At 35.0% G+C, this 22,486-nt stretch overlaps 2 protein-coding genes and 1 non-coding gene across 5 annotated transcripts; all 3 read right to left on the bottom strand.

Moving 5' to 3' along the window:
• Positions 1 to 4,766: 4,766 nt before the first annotated feature.
• On the bottom strand, positions 4,767 to 6,375 carry LOC112026060 (protein WHAT'S THIS FACTOR 1 homolog, chloroplastic). Its single transcript, XM_024058738.2, has one exon. The coding sequence runs from the start codon at positions 6,279 to 6,281 to the stop codon at positions 5,061 to 5,063; it is 1,221 nt and encodes a 406-aa protein (XP_023914506.1). The 5' UTR covers positions 6,282 to 6,375; the 3' UTR covers positions 4,767 to 5,060.
• Positions 6,376 to 6,407: 32 nt separating this feature from the next.
• TRNAY-GUA (transfer RNA tyrosine (anticodon GUA)) lies at positions 6,408 to 6,501 on the bottom strand. The gene is made up of 2 exons: positions 6,465 to 6,501; positions 6,408 to 6,443 (listed from the first exon to the last, which is right to left on the bottom strand). It is a non-coding gene; the product is annotated as a tRNA-Tyr (tRNA).
• A 1,794-nt stretch (positions 6,502 to 8,295) lies between these two features.
• LOC112026061 (probable pectin methyltransferase QUA2) lies at positions 8,296 to 15,402 on the bottom strand. 3 transcript variants are annotated; one of them, XM_024058739.2, is made up of 9 exons: positions 15,142 to 15,402; positions 13,732 to 14,446; positions 13,506 to 13,638; positions 12,516 to 12,756; positions 11,546 to 11,774; positions 11,211 to 11,386; positions 10,775 to 11,078; positions 9,823 to 9,961; positions 8,296 to 8,843 (listed from the first exon to the last, which is right to left on the bottom strand). In XM_024058739.2, the coding sequence occupies exons 2-9, from the start codon at positions 14,436 to 14,438 to the stop codon at positions 8,685 to 8,687; spliced, it is 2,088 nt and encodes a 695-aa protein (XP_023914507.1). In that variant the 5' UTR covers positions 14,439 to 14,446; positions 15,142 to 15,402; the 3' UTR covers positions 8,296 to 8,684. The 3 variants fall into 3 exon arrangements, with proteins under 3 accessions (XP_023914507.1, XP_023914508.1, XP_065623187.1); XM_024058740.2 differs by having other exon boundaries at positions 13,732 to 14,486; XM_065767115.1 differs by lacking the exon at positions 15,142 to 15,402 and adding an exon at positions 14,839 to 15,119.
• Positions 15,403 to 22,486: the final 7,084 nt, after the last annotated feature.

The raw sequence follows: 22,486 nt of genomic DNA on the forward strand, positions 1-22,486 counted from the left end.
AATAAAATTTTTGTGCTAACAAGCCACAAGCTGTAAACCAATGGGCTGCCCTCAACTAGAGTTGGGTGGCCCAAACTAGAGGCCCAAAGGGGGCTATTCTTGCCCTCAAGTGTGGCACGTGGCCCTCCTCTAATCATTTTTAAAATAATTAGTCGCTAATCCATGCAATACACTAAGTAGTTAGCAAATATTAAATATCTTCACTTTGTTCAATGCTATAGTGAGTAACCTTTTGAGATGGCTTAGCGGTTCCTAAAACCACATGATATCTATGAGGTTTTGGATTACTTCTTGCCAATATCTTGGGGTCACCCCAATGGATTATTTTTTGTAAAAACCTAGTATGTCTAAGATTGAGGGACTGCATATACCCGAGGGCATAGTCAAATACTTGAAGAGGTCTGGTACCCTTGTTTGTAAAAAATTAAAAAAAAAAAAATTACTACAATGAATTAAAAAACAAATTAATAGTTAATAATTAGAGTTCAAAATAAAGGACTTTTTATTAGATGAAACAAATGCACACTACTTATGTTTCTACCATGCTATTTATTTCCATAAAAACAATTGATAATTTATGTGGGGCCTAAAAATCTAGCAACCCCAGCCCATTTTATATCAAGCCAGAACGATCTTGTCCTCGGCCATCCAAGACCATAGAAAGGAAGGGTAGCACGCCACCAAAGGCGGCCTTCCTAAGCACCCCAAGAAAAATACAAGTATGATGGGTCATCCATGAAAGCATGGTGGAGGAGCAATTCAAGGAAAAATTGTCACCTCCACATTAAATGTGCACAACTAACGTTCTGGTTGCATTAATGGAGAAATGACCTCTGAACAGTGCTGCCTTGGTTGTTGTAACTCACAGGAGGCTTGGTAAGGTGGCTGATGGGACAAATAGTCAGGTATAGGCTTGGATGATCAACAAATGGAAGGAAAAGATTGTTGAGAGAGGACTATATAATAGGAAAAACAGATCCTAAAAGGGGGAGGGAGAAAAATTCATGTAACCATCCTCATTCAATAATTATTATTACAAAACTCCTCGGATTGTGTCGAGGACAAACTTTCTTGGATAATCTCAGTTCATCTATGTTTGATAGTATCACGTAGAAAAATAACTTTTGGGAGAATAAACCCATAAACATACCTAAGCAATGATACTCATAGAATGGCTCAGTGGGTTAGGCTATATATCTTTGGGGCAATTTTATCTTTGCTCTTGCTTTTTTTTTTTTTTTTTTTTTTGAATAAAGGTATAAGAGTTACCTTGGGTTCTTGACGTCAACCATCTCGTTTGGGCCTAGGATCATCGACCCACAGTAACACGATGACATTTTTTGCGAAATCATGTCAAGGTGATTTAACCTGGCCTTCAAATTTTGTGTACTCATCCCTTTGGGTTGGAAGACACTGCAAGACTGCTTTGTCACGGGTAGATCTGCTTCTATCAGAGGATCTTTACACCATATTCCATCTAGTTGACCGAGACTAACTACGGTATCATGGTTTCATATCTTTCGAATGAACTAAGTGACCCTTTGTCATGAGAAGAGAACAATGACTTTGGTACACACCTTATAAAGTGTTGGTCTACAAAATTCATGGTAGTACCTACTGCTTTACAAGTAATGCAACATTTTAAATCATTTATCTTGCTTGAAGGATCATATGTAGACTGGTCTTTTATGCAGGTAAATTATGTAGCAGCAGTGCACAAGCTAGGATATTCATTTAATTCTCCATTGCTTTGGACATCTGATGTAGAAGGTAAGGGTTGTGAGGTCGCTCCTTAATTTCTATTGATTGGCATTTCTGATGACTTTCATTTTTGCCAAAGAAAGTACTTGACATGTTTTGCAACAAAATCCTATTGGCTTATGTTTTTTCCATAAATCTATTAGCTTATGTTTTGGAGTTACCTTTCACTATTTGGCTGTTCATAGACTAGTTTCTCCTTCATGCCTTTTTCTTCTTTTTTGAAGTTCATTTTTATCCTCGTACAAGTTTTCTTTTCTCAATCAGAGACTAGCTAAAATATGGTGCTTGCAAACTGCTCTCTTTTTAGATTTCATTACAATAATGGAGGAATCTATGACTGGGTTCACATTGAAATGAATGATATATTATTATTATGATAGAAAAGAATTGAAGTAAAATATCATTTCGTTAGGTTATAAACTCTATGACTTCTAGTCCAATATGGTTTACGCTCTCATATCATGTCCTGGTCAAATTCATAAATGGCTTATAGTAGAACCAGAATTTTCATGCTCTACTAGAATCATTAGTTACCTTGAATTCTCAAACAAAGTTTTATTAAGTCAAATTAACATGGACGAGACTGCATATGCTAGTTCACAACTATCCAATTTAATGTGAAACATAATACTCTGTCCAAATTGGATGCTCATGATGAATCAGACTAAACCAAAACGTAAAGATCTCAACACTGCATTCCAATTACATTGCATTTGCATTTTTATGAAACTCTCATCAAACAACCAAAGACAGAAGATGCCTAGCCTGCAAACTGTCTTCCAAGAGAAAGAAACACAAGAAAGAAAAACTGAAATACGGAAATAGATTTTGGGAGAATGGGACACAATCTAATGGGATGTAGAAGCCTCTGCAGCTGGTGCTTTCGTTAGGGACATTTGCCGATGAGCTTGGCTTTTTGATCTGTTCTTGCTTTTCTGCACAACACTCGTGCTGCTCTTATGCCCAGAGGCAGAAAATGATCTGGATTGGCTCATTCTCTTCCCTGCTTTTTTACGAGAGCTCCTGTTCCCAAGTGCTGCTTTGGCAACACTATCTGTCAGTAGCTCCCTTGCCCGCTGAGGTTTAATTGGCTGTTTGTTCAGGTACGCTAGCTTTGGAAGAAGATCACAAACTGCTTTGCGAAGCTGGTCATCACTGATATTGCTCTGGATTGGATTCCCTAACAGATTAAGAGCCTGCAGAGTGTGGTAGTTGGCTACAAGCTGGCCCAGTGCTTTTGTTGTTGTTATTTTGTTGAAGCTCAGGTCCAGGACTGTTAACTTCAATAGCCTATGTAGTCCCTCAACATCACTAATCTTGTTCCCAGCAACATACAGCTCCTTTATTAGTGTACAGTTGGACAACCCTATTACAATCGAGAGCAAAAATTTAGATTTATATGAATTAAGAGAGAAACCAACTAAGCTATCTTAACTTCAAAATAAGCACAAGGAAAGAGCAATAGACCAGTCCCCAAGTTCCAGTTTTTTTTTTTTTTAGAAGAAAAAAAAATCTGTTTACATTGAGGTCAAAGTAGAGAGGAGAAAATATGACACAGGAAATTTTACACAGTTTGGCAATATGCGTAGTCCACAGGTGGCAACAGAATAAAGTTTCACTATGATTTTGGAGATTACAACAATAGCTTCAAGGCACTCTCACAAAGCCAAACCCCAAATACACCCTTGGGTCTCTCTCAAATAAATAAAGAACACTCTATTGTATTTAGACAAGAATTGCAAAACACTCTAGCTTCCTATCTCTGGTGTGCACACACAGAAGAAGCTATCTCACTTAGTTGCTACGCCTATCTCTCTTGCTCCACCTCTATTTATATCTAGAGGTTCAGCCAGAGTTGAAACAGGTTCATCACATGAAAATAATGGCAAGACTTCTATTGCCAATAGAAGTAAACAATTTCGGCCAAGAAGCCATTCAACAACGCTACAACGTTTAATGCAAGTGTGATGTAGGTGTATAATATTTCTTCACTCATGCTCGTTGTTGGATTGCCAACTTAGGCTTGGTTGAATATCAAGCCACCGAATTTTGATAATTCAAACCATTCTAACAAAGTTCAAATAGAGGAGGATTAAGGGGTTAATCTTTTGGTCCATGTTTTGTCAAGATTGCCACAACTAAATTTTCATATGAAAGAAGAAACTATTCCTCCCCTTATTATTAACACATTTTCTAACCTTATGCTTTAAAAAAAGTATTAACTCAATTTGAGAGGTATGAAGGCATTTCATGCAAGTTCTAGTCATCTACTAGTGCACCATAAAAAATTTTCTTTCAGAATGCACTGGCTGTTACAGAACATATGACTGGTACATATTCTTTCGCATTAAAGACCAGTTCTCTAGTACTAACTTATCGCTAAAGGTTTAAACTTTAAAAGTTGTCAAACAAACTCAAAGATTAAAATCAAAGGACAATGGACCATGAATGAAGGATTTTCATAATCAATGAAAGGTTTGAGTAAAACAAATGAACTATAAAACCACAGTGCTAGAAAAACAAACCATACACGTGTAGTCCTCGTAGGGTGAATGCCTAGCCTGTAAACACCTTCGCTGACACTGTGTCATTGCCCATACATGGATCCTACTTCCTAGTAGATCTTTTCATTTGCTATAGTTTAATTCTGTCAACTGTTGTGTGTTAACTGTCAATCATCAATAAAAAAACTTGATTGATCAATGCTATATGAATTTTTCTTTGGAACTTGGGGGTGATTTTCAAGCACGAATAGTCAAGGGCATTACAAGTTTACAGCCATAGGTTCATCCTAATTGCCATAAAATGCCATAATGACATAAGACATTACTGGCACTAAAACAACATTGAACTATACATGATTTAGTAGAAGATACAGAGTTAAAAATTATACATAAACTGTTTCCAGCCATAATGTGATGCCCCAACTCAAAACCAACAAAATGGAACTCAAATTTGAGAAAGCCTTTAAAATAGAGAATAAAAAAGTTTCACATCAGGAAAAGGAGAATTAAACTCAGCTGCAAGCAACAATAAGTTACTGCATTCCATTAATTGATATAAGTATATAACTAAGAAATGACATAAATTTTCCAGAAGATTGATACAAAAAAACAGGAAACAAAAATTTTCAAGGACCAATCCTTTATACCTTACATTTCTACAACACTAAAATGCATTGAGTTTCCTTGGTCTGCTCTACTTTATTAGTAAAAGCAAAGCACCTAAGAATGAACCTTCTCAATCCCAACATTGACTGATTGATACAAAATCCAAGTACACTCGTATAGCTTAAACTCTTATCTATAATTCATTTCTTCTAGAGGCAAAAAACCTGGCTCCATTTCCTGCATTTCAGCTAATCTACACAGCTTCTCATTGAAAACCACCTGGGGATCCTTGTTGATCAAAACCCCATTTTCATCATAAGCATCTTTCAAGAAAACAACCCAGTTCATCTCGGTCCCCGCCAAATAAAACGTTCTGGGCTGCTTCAAAAGCATCTGATAAGTATGCCTAGTCAAACTAAACTCCTCCTTAAACTCCACAATGTGATGTATAGACGCCCTCTTCTCCAATGTCAAGCTCAAGAACTCGTGCAAAACCCCCACCCTATACTTCTCCGCCTCCAATGTCCAAACATCCAGCTTCGAACCATCCCCCGAATAAGGCGAAACCAACGGAAGCGTGTTCAACAAGTTAAGCTTCCGGGAATCGTCGAAATCCAAATCCAAATCCTTCCCATGCTTCACTGGAAACTTAAATGCCCTCTTAGCCTTATCCTCGTCAACCATAAACTCCATCTCCAATGCACTCACAGCTAAAGAAGGATCCCAATTCACCAATTCAAGCACTCTCCTCCCATCTCCCTCAACCACAACCCGAAAAAAATCCGGGTACTTCAAAACCCGGTCACGAAAATCTTCAGGAATCCCGAAAATCTGCCTACAATGGTGAATTTTGCTCAAAGCAATGCGCTTGTTAACAGACATCATGAGCAATTTCCGAACCGTGGCGACGCGCTGGGACTCCATGGAATTGAAAATGGCTTGCTCTTCTAGGAGCAGGTCTTCCATTAAGTCGGTGAACCCGAACCACATCTTGGAGTCGGTGTGGCGGTAGGTTTGGAAGAGCAGAGGGTGGCGGAGGATGGAGCGGGCGACCTTGCGGCCGCGAGGGAAGCCGAGCTCGCGGTGGAGCTTGCCGGCGTCGTCGAGGCGGAGGACGTGTTCGGGTTGGGAGGAGAGGAAGGTCTTGGATTTGGTGGCGAATCGGAAGTAGGAGTCGCGCTCGACGATGCGCTCGAAGTGGGGGATTAGGTTTGGGTTGGATTGGACGCGTTTTGTGCGTGGGGATTCTTTGTTTCGCTTGTGTTTTTTCTTGAACTTTTTGGGGGTTTTGGTGACGAGAAAGGAAGTGGAGAACGGGGAGGTGAAGAAGAGTGAGAGGAATGGGTTTGAGTTGGGGTTTAGAGTTTGGGTTTTGGTGTTGGTTCTGGTCAGGACCAGGCGCCAAGCCATTGAATTTTGGATTCGACTGAGAGAGTGTTAGAGAGAGGCTTTCATATTATGTGTTTTGTTTTAGCGAAAAGGCACAGGTGGGATTGAGATTTGGCAAAAAACTTAAAACTGAAACTTTTAAAAAAATCCGACCTACCGGATTCGAACCAGTGACCTAAGGATACCAGTCGGGTTTTGGTCCCACTACAGTCCTCCGCTCTACCAACTGAGCTAAGGTCGGATTATTGGGATTGATCTAGCAAGGGTTTATATATAATGCTAGTGAATTAGCTCTTAAAACATAATTCTAATATAATATTGCTCTAAATTAAATTATATTTAGATAATCAAAATTTGTAGCTGGTAAAATTGAGAAGAAAAACTATACAACATTTTTTTTTTAATGAAAAGAATTTACAATAAGGAACTTAAATAAATTTCCCTATTTATGATAAAGATAATTCTCTCCCTCTTCTGAAAATTCTCTACAAGACTACAGTCTCTCTCTTCCCTTTCCTTGTATACTCAGGCCCTAGCTCTTTAACTCCTATTTCACCACTCCCCTTCTTGAGGCTTGTTCTACCTTTTTCTTTTTCACTATCTCCCTTTCGTTGAGGTATGGGGTGAGTATTTATACAAGCTTCCTATTAATGGATGATGGGGGTAATGGGATGTTGTCCCACCACCTCCTTTTGCCCATGTTAAGGGGAAGTACTGAAGTGGTAGGCCTATAATAGACTACTCTATTATTCAAATGGGTCATTCAACATTTAATGCTGAGTGGGTGCTGGTAGATGAGGATAATTAATGCGGAGGTGACTATTGTTTCTTTCATAGGTGTTTCTTCCTTGCCTAACCGAGCTTTTCTTCTCAATTACTTCCCTCCTTCCTCAGTTAGTGACCTCGGTTTGATCCTAAATGGATTTTTCCTCAACTATTACAATTAGACCTCTATAGAACGGTAATCAACAAGTGCAAGATAAAGATTATAAGTAATCAATAGCCATTATTGTTATATTTTTTGTATTATTTTACTACAAAGACATTTGTTTATAAATTGTATCATCGGTGGATGATCACTTTGTAAACAATGACATGTTAAACTTCATTCTTATCTTTTTATTTTGTCTTCTTATAAGACAACTTTCGTTATAAATAATTATACACTCAATATGTATATACTTGATTTTAAAATACAAAAAGTAACAGTTATGCGTGGTGGACTAACTCTTCTAATTAATAAGTGATAACTTGCCCTTTCATAAAAAATGTATATTGAAAATTACACGCGACCAAATTACAAAATGATCCACTATATTATAAATACGCTACAAATTCAATCAAACATTGTCTATAGTCTCACGAACATGCCTTTACCTACATGGATAATTGAACGAAAGCAGTAGTAGTCACGTCAAAAAGCATCTCCGATTTAGAGCTCAATTTCTTGTCTCAGCAAGGTTAGAGGAGGAGAGACCTAATTAAATCCGTAAGGCTGTGTGTGATTGTTGTTTTTAGTAACGACGAGGAGTTACGATGGAGAGACATAAATTGCTGGAAGCAGATTGGAAGTAGGTGCAGTAGTAACTGCGTGAAACTAGGAAGGTTTAAATTTGTGTATTGGTGCAAGTGTTCGCTCGGTTTTGCTGGTAAATCCATCTACCACTCATCCTCATCACAGTTGAATTATAAATCCACATTGTCTGCTCCATTGTATTAGAGGTAAGGCACGTGAGCTTTTGGACATTCTTACATTCTTCAAATCAAACTATATTATAAAGCTCGTGGCATCGACTTTGAACACTTACTGACGCGATCAAAGAACACAGTTTTGCTTCAACTTGAAGTTTTTCTTTCTTATCCAATCCAACTACAGAGTGAGGGAACCGCATTTAATCGCCAGTCAAGACAAGTATACTTCTGAAGTAGAAAGCATCATGAAGACAGGCTAAGAAGGTGAAGTATAATAGAATGGCATGAATTAGTATGTCAATGAACGTAATTGATCTTTGCTAAAGAAGAAAAAGACACAACATGAAAAACTAATTCCTTCACAAAAATAATACACTGCCAAGTAGCTTATATACTACAGCAAACATCTGCTTATTCTGTAATTATCTTCACAATCTTAATCATGGGGTTGTATAGTTATAATGAAACATCAAATCAAAAATTAAATCTCATCCTATATTTCTGACTTGCTCTGCACCTCAATTGCGTAATTACATGGCCCTATGCAAGCCTTACGGCTCCATAGGAGTTGTGGTTAATTCCACCAAGACTCTTCTCTTTCTCTCTCTGTTTTCTGTTCAAAAATTCTCAATCCACCTTTTATGGCGGAGCTTTATGATGATTAATTAACGTCCAGAAAATGAATATGGATTCTATGATCTAATTTCTTGGGCTCCCATTGATATCTCATAATTACTTAGCTTGTCTCTTAAAGAAAGGTTTCTGGCAGATAAGAAGTCTCTCATCACTATTACTTTCAACTTCTACAACCCGTGCATCCCACTTCAGCCGTGTTATTGTAGTTCTTGCTGATTCAATGAGGGGAGCAGTGTCGCGGATTATCACCCAACCCTGCAGCAACCATTATATCAGCATATTTAACATGATAGAGCAAATGAAAAGAAATTTAACACAGCAACCATTACGTGCATATTGTCTTTTTGTGGCATTTATAATAATTATAACCAATCCTTTCAAACCATCTGGGGTTTCTTTTACTCTGGACAATCATTTATTAACCATATTTCAGGGTTTTGATTTTCTCTAGCTGCATTACTCTAGAATTGAGGGGGGGGTTTTTGTTTTTTTGTTTTTAAGTTAAAACAAATTGAATAATTCGATTTCATGAGGTTTTCAAACACAGCCTTTAAAAAAGCTAGATATTGAATTTGTCTAGGATCTCCTTTTTTTCCATGCTAGACCCCAATATAGATTTGTGAGACTTTAGGAATCATATAACTCATGACTGATTATAAACAAACAGATATTTGCTAATCAAGTATGAACATGTAAAATTGCTATTCATATGTTTGTACCTTTTTTTTTAAAGCTGTTTGTTATATAATTAAGTGCATTTATTGAAAAAAAAAAAAAAAAAAAATCTTTACTGCAACAAGCAGCCAGCATATATGTCCGTTTCTGATCAGTCAGTATGATGTATCTTTCCTATTAGTGGTCAGCCTACCTCTTATTCTTACCATAAGTAACATGTAAAGTTGCAGAAGATGTAATATGAAATAAGACAACAGAGACTCAAGTCCATGTATATCACACCATTCAAATGATTTTGACACATTTCATAGAAGAGGTTAATAAAATGACATCAAAGTGCAAATTGAATAAATTTAGGCACACGAAAAATGGTGTTGTAGATTTATGGGGGGCTCCATGAGGAAAAAATTGTTTTTATTATGCAATCTCTCATATATCTATGGACACTAATGATTTTTCTGCGCCGCCCTCGGCCATTAAAGGTTTATTTCAAGAATAAGGCAATCGATGCATAATGATTATATATAGAACTAAAAGAGAGAATTATATGGTTTGGTACCTCTGGACGAAGTATTCGATCAATCTCAGTGAACAGATCAAGTGTGGTGCAACGGCGCTGCTGGACACTTTCAAGGGATAGCAGTCCGGCTGCATGCACCAAGTCATAAGTTCTAGGATATGTTGGAAAGGCTTCACACCTGAAAGGAAAATAGAATTATTATATATACAAGGTCAAAGCATAAATTATTTACAATAACCAGATAAAAGTACAATACAGTGGCTAACTTCTTTGTGAAGCAAATGATACCAAGTTAGCTCCTTATAATTCTATATTACTCAAAAAGATCATTCTGCAACAGTGCTGAGTTTTCAAGGGATCCTTGAATCGTATTCTGTTATTATAGTATATCCTTAGAATGCATAACTTCTTTCAGAGTTACTTTATAATTTTCGGTAACATGGTTCGCCAAAACTCCCAACTAACTCCAAGCTCCAAATTATTTGAATGCTAAAAATCAAATCCCCTATACTGATACTATTACTAAGTACCCTTAAAATTCTCACCAAACATATCTGAATTATAGAATTGGCAGGTAACCACCTACAAATTAAAGTAACTGTAAATTTTTTTCCCAATCAACACTTTCACTAGTAGACATGTAATGCCAGCCAAGTTCAACAGAAGGATTGGAAAGACAAGCCCCCTTCAAAAAGGTTAGTACTTATCCATTCTGTTTAAGATGACCCACCTAATAAATTTTTAAATAAAAGTTCCTGGAACAAGACAGCCAATTGAAAAGATATCTGGAAGGGGACAGCAAACACGTAACTTGGATCAATTTATCTCCAGGGTTCACTGACTAAACTAACTAACCTGATATACTATCCTTGCATGTATATGAAGGACTGGAGCAATAGAATAACATTTAGTTGAGATTCCAGGTCAAGCAAGAATACCAAGATCTATCATTTATACTGAAAGAAAAATGGTAGGAAGAAGGTTACATTACCAATCATGCAATACACCAACAAAACCCCTGTCCATGATCAAGGGAAGGTAGTTCGGTCCATTTGTAGGGACCACATTCATGACCCACACAGACTTCTTGGCTCTCAATAATGCAGCATTGAAACCACCAAAATTAGCATTCATGTCTAGTACATTTCTAAGCATGTTATAAGGTGGTGAAGGATCCTCATCACCAGGTCTCTTTGGATGGTCAGAGAATATCAATGGTGACAGAAGAGACCAATAATTACGGACCATCACTTGCCAGTTGTCAGTATCCTCGGCAAATTCTTCGGGGTGCAAACCTGACCAAACATTTAAATATTAACATATAATACAACAAAGAATATTACAGACAATTTTTTTTTTATCCTACATGGTTTTTATTTTGCCATTTGCATGCTGTTCCAAACTGTGTGCAAGAATATAAAAAATACCAAATAATGCAAGTTCATTCTTGTTCAAGTTGGTCCTTGATGGCCAGGTTGTCCTCTCTTCAATAGGAATCCATCGGCGGCTTTGTGTCCCCCCAATGCAGGCTTGGAGTGGTCGATAATATGGAGTTTCAACATCCTGGCTTTTGCTACATATCAAAGGGCCCGATGAGGACTTCCTATAAAAACAAGCAGGTAATACTATGACTCAGGACTATTCTAACTTATGCACAAAACCACCCATACTCTATGATATATAAATCTCATTATATCTATATTCACCTACATACAGATCTAATACATATATAGAGGTGTGTGTCTTATGTTGGCAGCCATACCGTGAACTATAACAATTCTTTTTACTTGTCTTTTTCCAAATAATAGTTCCTTCTTGCGTTGATAACATCTTCCAGCAAAGATTCTCTGCAAAACTATGGACTAAATTTGCCGTAATTTTTTGTTTCTCTTTGGTACGAGTTACTCTTTGAACTTTGTTCTCCTGTGATGTCCAGACAAAGTATCCGCCAGGCTTTAATAATCTATCAACTTCAATCAAGTAAATACCATCTGTACCACATCAAATGAATATGCAGTTAATAAGACCAACTTAAGACCCAACAGTTTACCCAAGTGAATAGAGAACTAGAGTACTAGTCATCATTCGAAGATTAATTCAAATTAGTTTTTGGCATATCAAAATGACTGGTTTTCAAAAGTAATACTTAAATAAGCCTTAATGCAAAAATGTTAAAACATCTCAAATCTGTAAAGTCTTTACTACATGATATTCAAAACAGACAGATAGTAGTATTGTATGGAATACAAATTATTCACAAATCTTTCATTATGTTAGGCATTTGATGATTTAATCATTTGGGAATTCTAAGCTTTATGTCATGCCTTAGTATGTTCACCACTTCAATAACATAAAAAACAAAAAAAATCCACCTGGCATGCCTTAAATCACCTACTAATTACTCGCAGAAAAGAATATGAAGGCAGATATTACATAATATATTTTATTCAAAAGGTGAAACAATAAAAAAGATCTCTTTCTTTTTCAAATTAATTTCATAGTAACTTGGGCACTAGTAATCTAGAATCCTATTTGGAACAGACTGAAATATACAGAAGGAAAAGACACAGGTGAAAACAAAAGGCAAAATATGGAAGAAGCATGTTTGCCTTTGTGGATAAAGTTAAACATATTTACTCCATTTTTTGTAGAATATATATATATATATATGTTTGCTCAATTATGTCCTTAATTTAACATCACTTTGACATTTAATTTTTAAGTACCGATACCTTTTTGGGCCCAATCAATGCCGCACCATGCACAATGCAACATATCAAAAGAGAGAGACGGATATGGCAACTGTTTTGAAGTAAAGGAACCAATCATTGCAGGAAGACCCCTTTCACTAGTCAGTTGAACTTGACTGCGCGAAGCCTCATAGTTTGCAACACACATAGTTAAGAGCTGACTGGAAGAGAGATGTGCTCCAAAGCTACCATATCCACATCCTATATCCAGGATGGTTCTAACCTGCAAAATTTAGGAGCTCATCATGTTCTGTCACCATTTCAGACAGGGAAGGCAACGTACAAGTCAAGTCTCAGAAAATTGGTGTAGGTTGAATCAGACCACAAGCGCACATCAGAATTCAGAAGGATAATAACAAATGAATTGCATATATATGTAATATTCATCAAGATGTCGAAAATGTAATGCTTCAATAAATATACTGGAGAAAGATCTTTATGTAACTCTATGAAGCTAGCTTCTGTGTCAAAATTGTAATAAAGCAACCCTAAGATGATTTGACAGACATAATAAATCAAACAATAGACAACAACCTGGATAAAAAGCTTCATAACACCAAAGAAACTGATAAAAGCAGTCAATGATGTCATGCAATTGCTACAGAATTTCTAATCGTGTTGGGATTGGGTACCATGAAGTTATAATACGCTTGAAACATTTCAGACTCCACATCTCCTGAGTTGCATTTTCAGGACAGAGGCGAAATTTGATACATGCCTAAACAAGCTGCACTATTTGATTGTAAGAGGGGTTCTTTCTTCTTCTTTTTTCCAAAGGTCTATCCTAACATCCAGGGTGGCAGTTTGGCTTGGACCTCACCAGTTTATTATAATTACATACATGATGAGGCTAAAGGGATATAGTTGAAATGATATGAACACTCACCAGATGATGGAGATGGACAACCAAAATAATTAAACAAAAAACAAGTTTAACGTGTAGATTCTAACAAAAAGTAAATGACCACCTACCCCAATATGTATAAAGCTAGATTCATTTCTCAGCCCAATCATTTCTGCAATTTGATGCGAGTAGTCTTCAATTCCATCAAACGTGGGAGAGTCTGAACGGAATGCGATCTGCTCTTCCTCCAGCATCATCATCCTGCATATACATGAAATGGATAAATTAGATAAAGATCAAGGAGAATTTAAAGCTCATATTAAAAGAGAGTTGCTAATAACAGACTCTTCTTACCTCCTGGTCACTGTTGAGGACATTATCTCCTGTGGATTGTATTTAACATTTGCAAACCAGATGACATCTTTTCCAGTAGGCCACCTGAGAGGAATTTTGTATTTCACAGGTGGAAGAACCAAACAGTTTTCCCTCGATCCATGCCCACAAAATCGGTCATATTCATTGCCATCCGTATAACCCAAAGCGATATTCTCAGAGACATTGAAGCAAGGGACATGATGCTCAAACTCCTCAGCACAGAATTCCAACTCTTTCAACCTTGAGGAACCAAGAGAAAGCTCCCCAATATCCCACAAATCTATAACAAGTTGCTCTTGGAGTCGCCTATAACCGTGGAATATGTGACCCCTCGACGATGCAGAAATAGAAATCGTCCACCAAAAAGATCCAGTGAGAGCAAGAATTACAATCGATATTAGACTGAACTTCAAAAGCAGCATTGCTAATTTGTGCCGACCTCTCGGAGTTCCACTGATCAATGAATCAGATGCAAAACCATTCTCGTAGATACCATTTTTGGGAGTAGAATTATCTGAGAGATGTAGATGATAAGGAGACTTCGCAGATAGGATACTTTGATCAGAACCCCTTCTATCTAAGTCTTCCTTTTCTGTTCTATCTTTCATTTGAGAGTCCCACAAATCATTGTTGCTCCCAGAGAGTCGTACTCCTCCAGATACACCTCTATGCAGAGGCCTGGACATCCTCTGACCTGAAAACCCCACCACAATAAAATTGCAACAAAATAAAACCTGTGAAGAAAACAAAATCCAGAAAAGTCTTTCACTCAAACACAGTTCACAGAATGAAAAGAAACAGAGAAGCCCACACTCAAAATTAATGAAAAACCAGTTAAACCTATGAAACAAAGATGCCCAGATATGTTTTTTTTTTCACTCAAACGAGTTAAATCCTAAAAAGCATGCAAACCCAGAACTGGTTTCTAATCAACTGAGGTAAAACTCAAAAAGTCTAAAACATAGAATTTAAGGAAAATTTTAGTCTTGGATAAAGCCCTGTCCATCCAATTTACAATACTAAACCCACAAACCCGAATCAAAAAACAAGAAGAAAACTTTCCTAATAATAAAGTAAAAGACTCACAGAACCCAAAAATGGTAACAAAAGCGTAATTGGGATTCAGAGAAAACGAAGGGAAAGTAAAGCAGATACATTTCCATTCAACAAAACACCAAAATAAGCTCAGTGAGTTCTGTAACCCCAAGTGACCACTAAAGGCCAACTCAACTCCACTTTTATTTTTCTTCCAAAAAAAAAAATTTAATTTTGGTTCACTATTCATAAACGAACAAAATCCCATTTAGATCAATTCAATGGGTATCACAAACTAGCAATGCATCTTTTGAAAATCAAATCAAGCAAAGTTTTTTGAAAAGCGAACACTACCTTGTTGAATGAGTGGCAAAGCTGTGATAGAGCAAAGAAAAGCCCTTTAAAAACCAGTGTGAAAATTGCTGAACGATAAAAAAAAACACACACACACACACACTTCTGTAGATTTCTTTTCTTTTATTTAGCTATCAGTCCTAATCCAACTGCTTCTCTATATTCTCTCACTCTCTCTTCCACTGTACTCAATGCTTAGCAGTTAGCAAAGAGAGAGAGCGAACACAGTGTGAGAGCAAAGAGATTTTGTACTGATCCAATCACGACAGGGCTCGTGAACACTGGAAACTTTTTTTTTTAATTTTTTTTATGATTATCTAATATCTAATATTTTATTTTATTTTTTTAATTATGATAACTATTAAAATTGCGTATCACAGTATAACAAATGTGAAAGATCGAAATAATTGCACTTTTCTAGTGCAGTAGTGGTGTAATTTATAACCATTACGTTAATTACTAATGTACACTCTACCAGTCTCTTATTAAACACGCGATCTCTCTCACCAGTTGTGTTCTCGAGTTCTAACCCAACTGTAAATTCTCTCTTTATTTATGAGTTATGACACTCAGACCCAAATCTCATTTCCTAGAGAGAGAGAGAGAGATAGAAAAGGAAGGCCCAACGAAATAGACCCCGACCCATTTTTCGTTAGGCACGTCTCTTTCTCTTAGAACAATTTAATTCTGATAAATGTTTAAAAATAACAACTGAATACTCAGAATTTATTACGAACTTATTATAAAAATATTGTAATAGTAACATTTTTATTTGATTGCGAGACTTATTATTGACCGTGTTTTGGGATTAGGTACGGCTTTCTCTTATATAAAAAGACAACCAAAGTGACCGACCTGTTTGCTGTTTCTATAGGGAAAAAAACGATGGGAATTATTTTTCCTTGCTGGCTAGCTAGCGTGATGGACGTTTGTATGTATGTGAGTGATAGTGTTAAAATGGTAGATCTGAATTGAGAGAGAGAGAGAGAGAGAGACTTATTAATAAAATCATATAATAGTGAAAGACTTTAAAAGATTGGTATTTGGATCACATTTGACTTGCGCCTAATTTGACGGATTGTGACCCTGTTTCTTTATTTATTTTGGTGTATTAAATATTCTATTTACAGTTAGTTCTCTTTCCACATTTCACACACTCCTTGTCCATTACTCATTACGCATTAACTAGCTCGCGGTGGGTCATTTAATACTTCCACGGCACTCGCACATTGGTGGTAACAAAATAACAAATAATTGATAAATACTAAGAATTTTCACAATTATTTTGCCGTATTTATTGATGTAGTTCATATAACTATATACTGCTGTAATATTAACTTAACATCTTGAACTTATAAAAAAAAAATCTATGAAATTTTGTGTCTTATCGTTACTCAATTAAAAAACTCAAATTTTTCTTTGTATCTTTTTCTTTTTTTTTAAAGGTAACTCTTTGTCTTTAATTAGCCCAAAATCTGTGTGTAGCAACCAATTTATAAAAGTAAAACACTTTTATATGATTTTCTCTGTCGGTGGTGTGTGGTCTCGTGGAGACGAAATGTTGTGGCTTTTGGATTCAAAAGGGCAGAGGATCTACGAGTAAGACAGATTTTCAACCTTAATTACTGCGCGGTAATCATGCCAATTGCCAAGGCCTGGATCACAAATCGTCCTACTAGGCGCAACACAAAAGCCAACCCCTACTCTCTCTTTTTTCCCACTTTAGATACTCCCATGTTACTTGTGTTTTTTTTTTTTTTTTTTTTTAATAAAAATATTCAATAGTTTATGGAGGGAGATTTGAACTATTATAAGATTTTATAAAATTTTATTGGAGTTTGAAAATAATAGCAAAATATTAGTTGAGCTATCACACTCTTGGCTTGATTGTATTATTAATCAATTTTAATCTAATAAAATGTATTATTAGTCTTTTGTATGTACTATGTTGAAAGTTCAAAACTTTTTTTTTTTTTGAGAAACCCGAAAGTTCAAAACTAATAGTCAATAGTGTAGTAGGATAAAGTTTCATAAATAAATATATATATATATATATTTAAGGATCAAATCAGCAAGGTTTTATTCACAACTACAAAATCAAAAACAAAAATACTATGAATGTCTAAGGAAATGGATTCTGTAGGGTTAGGATTTGTGGACCAAGCCCAGAACAATGAATTTGTAAAGAATGAGTGAAAGAGTTAAGTTGATTATGGAATTGACAACAATTAATCATAATCGATAGGTATAAACCAACATGAAGTTACTCATAAAAAAGGGAATGACTTGGTTTCCGAAGAGGCATATCATTGATCATATAGCGGTTACAATTCTTAGAGCTAAAGTAAAGTTTTCTTTTTCTTCACTCTTCCTTTTTTTTTCCTCCTTCTTTTTCAGGAGCCTCCTTCCTTTATATATCCTCCCTTCTCCTCATCTCCATCGTCCATTTGTACCTCATCCGTGAGCCTACTTGAGTATATGTCACGTCAAGCATCTCCTTTAACTCTGTGTGAGTAGCGGTAGGTGAGGTTACACTGTTCAGGACTCTTCTCCACATAAATGCGACTAGAAAAGTTGCTGCATAGCCTTAAATACGGTGGTAGCAGCTTTCTCTTTAGATATTTCTTCATCCTTATCGTCTCCAAGTATACTCAGAGCTTATCTTGATTAGGAGTAGTCCTCGGAAGATCATTTTGACCTTTTATACGTTCAATTGATCCGTACTATTCACGTCAGAGGAATAACATCTCTTCGACAGAAGGCGACCTCTTCGGATTGTAATCACTTTTCTTTTTAGGGGTCCCTCTTCCAAATGGGCCTTGCCCTTACCTCTCCTTCTCTTCGGACGCACAGCAATTCTCACATGGGGCTCTAGGCTCACTACGTTAGACTGGGCCTTTTTCCCCCACAGATTCCATACAAAATGGCAAAAGAAAAAAAAATCTAGTTCGCTTTTTGCTAAGGCATGAACTAATCACTGTCTTGCCTCCTAGTACGAGAGATGAATGATTTTAAATATAACTAACAATAGACTTAGCGTCATTTACAAAGCAACTGATAGAAGTCGGATAAATATTTGCATTTGATACACATTTAATTAAAATAGGAGTAATTGAGATTTAAAAAATAAGAGTAACAAATAAATTAAATAAATTATTTATTAAAAATAACATATTTAATTTATTATAATTTGTTCACATATAATCAAAATTTGATTAATTTTTATTTCCTTTATCGAAAAAGGAGATAAGTTTTAATCAATTTAAGCTAATATAGTCTTTTTTTTTTTATAAGATTAAACCTAATCTAACATATTTTAATTAATTTTATTCGTAACTCTAAAAACCAAATTGAAAAAAAATATATGTTTATATATATATATATATATTGTAAGGACCGGATTTAGGCTCCTAACCCACTATGTTGATGGACTTAGGTCCAAAAAGCCCAAAATAATAAATTTATAGAGAATGGGTTGGAAAACTGGGTTTTAGTTAATCAAACGAACACAATAATGGGTTCAAATGATAAGATAATGAAAAGAAAAATGTTTGTATTATAGAAAAATCATCCTCGGCGAGATCCGAGGAGGTCTGTTCTTATGTATTATTCTCAAGTTTGGTTAATGAATGCTACAGTATTTTACTCTTGAATTCCGATCCTTGTTCTTGTTGCCACCTTATTCTTTTATATTGTCTTTCATTTCATTCCCACCTTACACATTCATGCTAGAGGGTTGGTGTTGATACTTGTCCCATCAACCCCTTTCCTAAGTCACCATGTAGTAGCTGTAAGGCTAAAACAACACTGTTCAGGTATCACCTTTACATTAATGCGGCCAAAGAGTTAGCTGCAGTGCATTTAATGCAGAGATAGTAGCTTTCCTCTTAGATATTTTAGGGCACCTTCCTATCTGATATCTCCACGATACTTATCAACTCCAACAAGACTTCTTGGAATATCACCCTGAGCAATAGACTACTCCTTCGGACCTTGGCATCAATCAGCCGAGGATATATTTATCCTCACCCACCCTCTTGGGCCATTATGGTCAAAGCTAACTTCTATTTACTAACAGTCTTTTCTAATAAATTTTTCTTCTTCTCGAACTACCCATTGTCCTCGGATTGGGCTACAGACTCATAACACAAACAAATGATGGACTTTCGAGCCCAATAACCCTACATATATATAGTTGGGTTCAGTGTAACTTTAAATAATGTTACATCACTCAATATTTTTTAATTGAATGCAAGTTTTAACAAATTCACCGTTAGATCACATTGTCTTCGTATGTTCTTCATACTTGCAAAATTTTGAGATGATTAAATATCAATAATCATGTCATCAATCAATTGTTTAAATTCAAATTTTTGTAGTTTAAAATAATGAATAAAATATGAGTTTATGGATTAAATAATAACTGATTGACATGAATATTAGTATGCATGTTAAGAAAAAAAAAAACATATAATCTAATGGTGTAATTTTTAAAATATGAATTCATTAATAAGGTATTGGGTAGTATAACATTACTTAGAGTTACGCTATATATATATAGATTGAGAGAGAGAGAGAGAGATTGGTTCAAATGACATTTGGTGTAACTTGAAATAATGTTATACCACTCAATATTTTTTAATTATATGTGAATTTTGACAAAAATTACATTAGATTACATTATCTTCATATATTTTCCATGCTTGCAAATTTTTAAGGTGGTCAAAGATTAATAGTCATGTTATCAATCAATTGTTTAAATTCAAGTTTTTGTAATTTAAAATAATGCACAAAATGTGAGCTTATGGATCGAATGGTAAATAATATCTAATTAATATGAAAATTGGCACGAATAGTAAGAACATATAGAACATATAATTTAACGATAGAATTTTTAAAATATAAATTTTATAACAAGTTATTAGACAGTGTAAGGTATAACTCAAACCAACCTCTATATATATATATAGACACAAATTATTAGAATTAGATATTAAAAATGTAAGTTTTTAGAAGCTTTTTTTTTTTGCTCAAAATAGTGCCATTCCTTTCTTCTTTCCGTTGTTACTTATGATATTGAATAAACAAAATTACTATCGCCTTTTTTTTTTTTTTTTAAGTGAACAAAAATTCAATTATTATTTTATATTATTATATAAATACAGATGTTCTAAATATTATACTTTTCGAGCATTAAATCATAAATAAACACAATTTTTTTTCAACTTTTTATTTACTTTATTTAAAGTTAAGATTCTCTATGTCCCAATTTAATGCTAGGTTTGGTTGAAAGTCAAAAATGCCTTAAATGTTATTAACTTTATTTTTTATAGGTAAATAAAAATAATGTGGAGTTCAAACCTAAACATGAGTACAGGTATTCTTATTCTCAATCTTGTTTACTTGTGATGTGCTAAAATCTTTAGTAAGTTATAGGCTCCAAGTCGCTCCAATGGATACTTGTAAATAAGAACAAAGGGATTAAACAAAAGGCACTGATATGGTACGGCCAAAAACCTCCAAATGTCAAGTTAGTGAATGAGAAATTTATGTGAACTCTTTAGTTAGAGACATAGGGATTTTCTACGTACTTGAGAACAGTGGAGGCCTGGTATTTATATAGTGGTGAATGGCAAATCGAAATTCCTTCAAAGTAGGGATCTTTCCTTACAGGAGGGTCTAGCACTTAGAGTTTCCAAGATTTTAAGGCGTTTTTCTATATAAGAGAGATAAATTGATTGATGTCTTGATCTGATGATAAAAACTTATTATTATGAGCGGACGCTATATGTTGAAACTTTCTAAAATAATAATAATAATAATAAGTACCATGAAAGGGTATTGGTACCACTAGTCTAACGCATGAACTATAATATCATTTACGAGTACTTAAAGGTGGTATGACTTTAATATTAAAAAAAAAACATTTTTGTTTCTTGGGGAAAAAATTGGAATATAGAAAATTGAAGTTCAACTTCTAAAAAAATTCATTTAGGATCAACTCAAAAAGAAAGGTATATCACTTAAAGGAAGATAATATGTTAAACGGTATTAATTGAAAAAAAAAAAGAAAGAAGCAGATTAAGATCAACCCAGAGAGAAGAGTATATCACTTAAAAGGAAGATAATGATCAAACTCAGAGAAAAAAGTATATCACTTAATGGAAGATAATATGTTAAACGATATTAATTGAAAAAAAAAAATTCAGCAGGTTAATAATGTAGGAGTAAATAGATTAAAGAATTTTATAGAAACTCGCTAAGAATAGGAAAACCTTCTGTTCTACCTACCTGAGATGAACAAATGCTTCAAAATAAATTACCAAGTTGGTTAAAAATAAATAATAATAAAATACAATTAAAAAAATGGTTACGGAATGATAAAACCTTATTTTAGTGAAAGATTTGAAGAATACAAAGTGTAGAGATTTATATAATGCGTTGGACTGTTGAGTGATGGGAAATCGCATGCGACGATGATGGAAAATCAATTTGGCACATACTGTAAAATATAAAAATAATATAATATTGTTTAACGAGGATGAGACCAAAGTGGGGCCCGGACAGCCGCGTTAGTCTGTCGGTCAGTGAAATTAGTGACGTGTCGACCAAAAAGGATCCGGTAAGAGATGTGTGCGTGTCACAGAGTGGTTGTTCTTTGGTCACTCTTATGGAATTTGTTCGCTTCTGGTTGTGGCTGTGGATAATAATAAACGCGGAATTGTAAATCCTTGAAGTTCACGGGATTTGTAATTTCCATTTTCTAGTGGGCAGAGGGAATTGGAATTCTTGAATTTGGTCACGGGGTATTATCCTGGGTCCTACCCTCCTACTACTCCTACGACTAAACAGACCAGCTTCAGCTTTCTTGGTTTTTTCACTTTTCAGGCTGATGGGATTTTTGTTTCAAATCATGCAAATTGCAAAGCCAATATGAAATTAGTATGATCTGGGTTTTGTAACTAAATTGTATCTTTTGGAGTTTCAAATGTATGCACTTTTAATCTCTCAACTACTGAATCAAAAAATATAAGTAATTCTCATAAAAGAAAAAAAGAAAAAAGAAAGCTAAATAAGTAAGTAAGTATTGGTCATTTTAGTCGGCAATGATTTCATTTTGATATATCTTTTTAGAGATAATTTTAACTTATGACAACCTCTCTTGATGATTACTTTTTATTATTAGACTAAAACATCAATTGGTTTTTGTGTAGGTAAAGATCGAATATCAAATTTCTTATTCAATTATAAAATATATTACTAATTTTTTTTTTTGAGAAAGAAATATATTACTAATTGAGTTAATTAAAATCCACTTATTTTGATATTGAATTCTTTTTTTGCA

Source organism: Quercus suber, unplaced genomic scaffold (genome assembly GCF_002906115.3).
Source record: "Quercus suber isolate HL8 unplaced genomic scaffold, Cork oak 2.0 scaffold_25, whole genome shotgun sequence".
Taxonomy (NCBI): Eukaryota; Viridiplantae; Streptophyta; class Magnoliopsida; order Fagales; family Fagaceae; genus Quercus; species Quercus suber.